Source organism: Gavialis gangeticus, unplaced genomic scaffold (assembly GCF_001723915.1).
Source record: "Gavialis gangeticus isolate Ggan-Ray unplaced genomic scaffold, GavGan_comp1, whole genome shotgun sequence".
Taxonomy (NCBI): Eukaryota; Metazoa; Chordata; order Crocodylia; family Gavialidae; genus Gavialis; species Gavialis gangeticus.
The window spans coordinates 146,691,631-146,698,351 of record NW_017728992.1 but is presented as its reverse complement, the minus strand read 5'-3'; the positions used below and the strand labels follow the sequence as shown (position 1 = coordinate 146,698,351).

At 45.7% G+C, this 6,721-nt stretch overlaps 1 protein-coding gene across 6 annotated transcripts in view; it reads left to right on the top strand.

Annotated features, from left to right (window-relative positions):
* Positions 1 to 6,721, top strand: part of SLC7A13 (solute carrier family 7 member 13) — a 131,965-nt gene that overhangs the window by 5,507 nt on the left and 119,737 nt on the right. For 5 of the 6 annotated variants that reach the window (XM_019527863.1, XM_019527865.1, XM_019527864.1 and 2 more), the window contains exons 2-3: positions 16 to 451; positions 4,847 to 4,978. In XM_019527863.1, the coding sequence (XP_019383408.1) occupies positions 16 to 451; positions 4,847 to 4,978 (568 nt within the window). Of the gene's footprint in view, positions 452 to 4,846; positions 4,979 to 6,721 lie in introns of all 6 variants that reach the window. The other variant, XM_019527862.1, reaches the window with a different exon arrangement.

Here is a 6,721-nt window from a genome sequence, read left to right as displayed (position 1 = left end):
GGAGAATACAGTCACATAAAGAGAGCACTCGGATCTCCACCTGCTTTCATCTTTATCTGGACAATGATGTTTACGAAGCCAGCATCAAACGCTGCCCGAGCCTTGTTGTTTGCAGAATATGCCACCCAACCTTTCTATGGTGCCTGTCCCGTACCAGACCTGCTAAAAAAATGCTTGGCTTTGTCTGTTCTTTGGTGTCTGGGGATTCTGAATGGATGCAGCGTCAAAATGGCTGCTTGTATTCAGACTGTTTTCACCCTGTTGAAGATGGTGGCTTTATCCGTTATTGCCATAGGTGGCATTGTCCTGCTGGTTAGAGGAAGAAAGGAGAATTTAGCAAGGTTTGAGAATGCTTTCAGTTCAGAAGTTCCTGATGTATCACAGATTGCAGAAGCTTTTTTCCAAGGATTATATGCATATGGTGGTTGGTGGTCCCTCAATTACATGGCAGGTAGCTATTTTAAAATAATACATTTTTAGCAGCCTTTCTCACATTATTCAGGCAATATTAATATTACTTGTCTCCCTGTGATGATAATATTTGTGAAGATGTGTTTTAAAATTCTGGCTATTTACAAGGACCTTATTAGTTTCTAATAAAAGCGGGTTGCCCTCATACATAGAACTAATTTGCTTAATGTGCATTAAAACTATAACTATATTGGAGGTCTCCAGAACAAAAGGGATATTTAAATTTAGACTAATATGGAAAGCAAAGATTTTAATTGAAATCTCTCATACATACAGAACTTTCACATTGGAAATGCTGATTTTCCCTTCATTTAATCTCATTGCAGTTATATACAAGAGGGTGTTAGTTGGAGTGGGGTAGAATGGGGGCGATGCAGGTGTCACACAGTAAGGATTGAGTGCCTTCAGCCACACAAAGCCCAGACCATTATCTTACTAAATGGCATTTTTTCTATTAGTGCATGGACTAATCATTAAATTTAAAATGAAAACTTTAAAAATATATCATTTTCGCAGTGAACCAGAGCTATTGATTTCCCTAGCAACACAGTTCTTAATAATGGAGAATAAAGAAAATAAGTAAAGGAAATAGTATAAACACGTTTCTATGCCTTTTTAAATATATTGTTTCTAAACATTTTAAACCCTTCAATAGTTTAGTAATATACTCATTTATTCCAGTTAATATATAGTGCCACATATGTCATAGTAGCAAGAGCAATTAGCATGACAAACTTCTATAACAACTTCAGAGTAAACAATGTTAACAGGAATGTAGACAATCATGAACACAGGGACTAATCTAATGATTACCCAAATGTTTTGCAGGATTGAGCTGTATGTTCTGAGTTTTTGTTCTTATGTCTTTAACATTCTCTATCTATTTAGTTTTTTTCTCATTAGTCAAATATTAAACAAATTAAAAGTAACAAAGATCAGCATAGAAAATGTGAAAAATAGTTAATGTTTTAAAAAGGGCAGTTAATGAACTGGTTATTTCTAGCTTGAAACTATGCTGCAGACAAAAGTAATTTTTTCCCATAAAATAAAATAAAATAACATTAGAATTTGAAATCCTATTAGGGCCTTTAAAAAAAAGTACAAGTTTTATGTAACACGAGATATTGCAAATGTATTTATACTGTACTATTTTATTTTATGTTTGGTTTGCAACATTAATGTAGTAGAACAAATTAGACTCCATAATACTTAGGCAGAATCTGTACTTTTTGACACTGAATTTTTACACTTTTACAAGTATTGTTTCAAGTAACTACCAATATTATATCTAAGAAAAGAGATTAGGAGGGGGAGAAATCCTGGATTTTTTTTAGTGGCATTTACTGGGTTCACTTAGCAGTACTTTAGATGTTAGTTTTATTTTTCCTCCTGTTCAGTCACTCTTACATGTTATTTGTGTAGGTTTTTCAAACAGCAACAAGAGAAAAAAATAATAGGAAAATGTGCTTGTGAAAGCTCAATGGGGCTTTATCTTGGGGCAGTTTTAAGAATTGTAAAAAATATTTGTAAAGAATCTGTCAATTCAAATCTAGGCAATTTTATAAAGGTGTTCGAAAAGTAAGGCTGATTGAAAAAATTCTATGAAATCTGTTTTTCAATGTAAAATTGGGTTTTCAGTTAAACATTTTCTTTTGGCAAAAGTATTTGTACAGATAATTCTGACTCTATCAAACCCCACCCCCCTGTACATCTACAAACTAAAAACATTTGGATTGAGTGTGAAAAAATAGATTCAGAACTGAATCAAACCATTTCCTTTGTCACTGTATGACAATATATAACATTCCTCATAACCATCACAGTAGTTCAAACAATGGCATTGTATAGTGTGACGGCTTATATTCAGAGGATGGTAGAGTTAACATTGTTTACTCTGGTGGCTTATGTTCCCATTCTTCTCTAAGGATGGGCCTTCCTATTCAGGAGTCTTTTCCCATGATGCTCTTCAAAAGCACAGGAAGAACAAGAACACATGAAGCATCATTTAGCCCACGCTGAGAGCCAGCCTATCTAAAACAGGGGTGGGCAAAATACTGGCCCAGGCACAGTCAAGCCATGAAACATCCTGCCACCCTCTGGGCATGCAGCAGGTCTGTGGCGACTCTGCAGCTGGACTGTCTTTCTAGGCAGCTGAGGTGGTGGCGGCTCCTTCTGGCTGCTGCTGCTGGTGGCCCCAGCCCCGGGGTACCAGTGGGGACCTATGCTGCATAGCCCTGAGCCTGCGCACCCTGCACCTGCTTCAGGCTCACCTACCCAGGCTCAGCAGTGGCGGCCTGGGACAGAAGCTGTTGCTCAGCACAGGGGGAAAAGTGGCCCTCCTCCTTGCCACCACAGGGCTGTTTCTGCTGCAGCTACCTGGAGCCCGCACTGGGCGGCCCTGAGTCAATGCGTCACTGCCACCTCTGGGCTGCTCAGTGGGGCAGTGGTGGCAGTGCGGGGAAGACGCAGGGTAACCCAGCATGGTGTGGGCTCCAGGTGGCTGCAGCAGGAACAGCTGTTAGTGAGAGGCTGCTTTTTCTCTGTGCTGAGCAACAGCTTCTGTCTCACACTGCTGCTGCTGAGCCTGGGTGGGCGAGTCTGGAGCAGGCATGGGGTGTGCGGGGCCAGGGCTGTGCACATGGGTCCTCGCTGGTACCATGGGGCTGGGGCCAGCAGCTGTAGGAGCTGCAAGGAGCCACTGCCACCTGGGATTCCTAGAAAGGCAGTCGAGCTGTAGAGCCACCCTAGCCCCACTCCGTGCCCAGGGACGGCAGGATGTGTCATGCCCAGACAGTGCAGAGAAGGCCCAGGGCAGGCTGGGTCAGGCTGTGCCCAGGTTCCCGCTGATCTGCTCTGGTGGGAGTGAGGCTGAAGTGGGCCTGGGATAGGGCTAGGACTGTGCACTGCTGGCTGTGGTAGGGAGGCACCACAGGACGTGCAGGCTCTGGGTAGATGCGGGGTGGAGGTGGGTGCTGACCAGATCAGGGGGATGTATGTGGGAGCTCCCATGCACACCCCACCATACCCAGAAATCCTCCCCTACAAATCCCACATGCACCCCCCCACACACTCACATGCCTTTGCGGGGAGCCCCACGCAATGCTATGTGCACACCCCCCACCACACATGCGCACCCACAGCCTCCCACACAGACCCCAAAATTGAGACCCTGAAAATGGTCTACAGCCATGACTTAACACATGTGTACAGCTACAGAATGCTTTCAAAATGGCTGGCAGTGCAAAAAATTAACCCTGGTTAAATGAAGTATTAAATTAATTTTCTAAGGCAGAATGCCTTAGAAAATTTGTGTTCCCTTCAGGGTTAAATTTTTGCATGGGGTCAGGGGTCTCAGTGGGGGAGGGTGGATTGGGGGAGCAGCAGCATGGAATTGCAGGCAGCTTTTGAATGGCCTGAGCTGGGGAGGTGGGGTGGAACAGAGCCTCCTCACCTTGCAGCCCCCACCCCGCCCAGCTACCATGGCTGAGGTACGGGAGCCAGGCTAAGTCCACAAGACGCGGGGGCTCTGTTCCAGCCCACCCCCACCTCAGTTCTAGCCTTTCAAAAGCAGCCCATGGATCTGTGCTGCCACTGTCAAGAGGCCCGGGTGGAGGAAGGGAGTCCCCCCTCACCTTGTGGGCCTGGTCTGGCTCTCTCCAATAACGCAGCTGGGGTAGCTGGAGGGGGACCGTGAGTTGAGAGGGACTCTCTTCCCCCATCTCCCACCTGGGCCTCTTGACAGTGGCACATGGAGCTCCAGCTGCTTTTGCATAGCCAGAGCTAGAAGGGTGGGGCAGGGTGCAGAGAGCTCCCTCACCTCCTGGGTCCGGCCTGGCTCCACCTGATACCCCAGCCAGGGTAGCTTGGGGTGCGGCCTGCAAGGTGAGGCGGTTCTGTTCCACCCCACCCCCAGCTCTGGCCATCCAAAAGCAACTGGCAGCTACATGCTGCCAGTCCTCCTCCTCTTCTCTCCTCACTGACAGCCCCCAGAGCTGGGCCATGGGGCAGGGCTGGGGAGAGGGGTGGTTCAGCAGCCTCCTCAGAAGCTGCTGGAAATCCCCCACCTGTTGGCCAGGGCTGATGCAGGCAGGCTCCAGCTCCACCCCAGCCTAACAGGCAAACATCTGTTGGGGGGGGGTGCAGCGCTTTAACCCATGGCACTTTATGCAAAATGTAAAGAGCGGGTCCCTGAATGTCTGTAGGCATCCTAAGTAATTCTGACTATTGTTGTGGGTTGCATGTTTCTCCCCTGTTATTTGTGACCCACCCAAGTAAATATACACCTAACTGCTTGCCAACTATTCTATGCAGCACTGTCATGAAGATATCTTTTGAGAATACTTGTTTCATTAGTTTTTTAAATTACTTTTTTCAGAAGAGATGAAAAACCCTAGCAGAAATATCCCATTGACTGTAATGACAGCGCTTCCTGCAGTAACTGCCTTTTACTTACTGGTAAACATCTCATACCTGACCGTTCTCACACCAAAGGAAATTGTCTCCTCAGGTAGGACTATTGGTTTATTTGGATGATGCTTTAAAAGGAGTAGTAATCATTACCATCTTTGGCCCCTCTCAAGTGGTCACTTGGGTCCATGAGAGACCGGTGCCTCCTGAGTCTGGGGGGCACCAGTGGGGCATGACCAGGGGGGTCCCCCAGTGGCCAGCTGGCAACCGGGGGGGGATGGTCCCAGCACTTCTGCATATGACATGCCGCTAGCAGAGCCAAAGTTGGGGGGTGCAGTACCAGCCAGAGTGCTTGCTGTCAGGGGGGGACACCAGCACTCCTGGGGGGGCAGGGGAAGCACATGCCCCACCCTCCAATGTCTCCCTATGTGTCACCTATGCTTGGGTATAGCCAGAGGCATAACTGGCCAGTACTGCACTCTGGGCAGCAGTTGCAGGAAAGGTGCAGCGTGGGACAGAACAGAGCTAGAGGGGCCCTCACCCTTCTAACTCCCCTTGATTTATTTCAGTGACTCCCTTTAGGCAGCACCTGAGGCTCATGCCCTCCTTGCCTACCCATTGTAATGCTACTGTCATTCAGCTGAATTCAGGGTTCAGCAATGCACTTTGAAGCTTAAGATCTAGGTTTTGTTTTAAATTGTGGCAGAGACTTCTACATGACTTTGAGGAAATCCCTTACAGCTTATCTACGCATAGATTTTCCCAGGTTTAAATTAGCTCAGTTAACTGGTGCAGGTTTTCTGTATGGGCACTTTTATATAGGTTATACGCAACTTATATCAGTTTGGCACTTTTACTGTACTGACACAAGCCAACCTCAAAATAGGCCAGATACAAAAGGGTAGGCATGTCCACATGCAAAGTTCCAGTAGTTTAACTAAATCAGTATATAGCACCCTCTGCCCATTCCCACCTTTACTTAAACTGAGACAGCTTTGCCTATGGACCAGGTTTTTCTCTGTGCTTGATCCAGTTGTGATATTAGGACTGCATACACAAGATAGGGATGGAATCAAGGAATTGGAAAGTCTATGATAAATTTGCTAATATTTTGAAAGGGCTCAAATACCAAAATAATGACTGCCCTGGAAAAGCTTGAAGGAAATTAAAAAAAATGCTTGAGGGAAATTTAAAAAATGCAACCGATGCTCAAGTTTCTTCTGAAAAGTAGACAAAGTCCCAGGAGTTGAGAGACTCCCACCACTGCACTTGATTCAAGACTCACCCAAGAGGAGCTGTTTCCATCCTGTGATTAAAGCCTGCTTCCTTAATGAGGCATGAGTGACAGCTGGCATGCTTCATTTGAAGAAAGAAGTTATATTTCCTCAGCTTCAAATGAAGCTCAGAAAGCTTGCAGGGTCAATCAACAGCCTTCTACTCAACATGTTCTCAGGCAATCTAGTGATTAAGACACAAAACAACTGCAAGTGGATTCTAAACTGAGAGAATTCAAATTTACATACTGGGCACCTCCAGAGATACAGGTTGAGGTGATTCTAGAAGTCAAGGAAACTGTGCCCATGTATACTTGATAAGGATATACGTCCAGGATTGCAGTCTGTCTTTCCAATTTGGCTGGGCAGCACTGTTAATGTAACTTAATGACTGTTTTCTGTTCTCACCAGCTACCCTCACATCATTGCAGTATCTGTGTGCCTTTTGTTGTTTGACTGTTGGCTCAGTAAACTATGACCTTTGCACTAGCATACGCTATAACAATGACAGATTTGCAAGAGACGTGAGGGTTAGGGACAGACATTACACATAAACCAGTTTAAGTGAT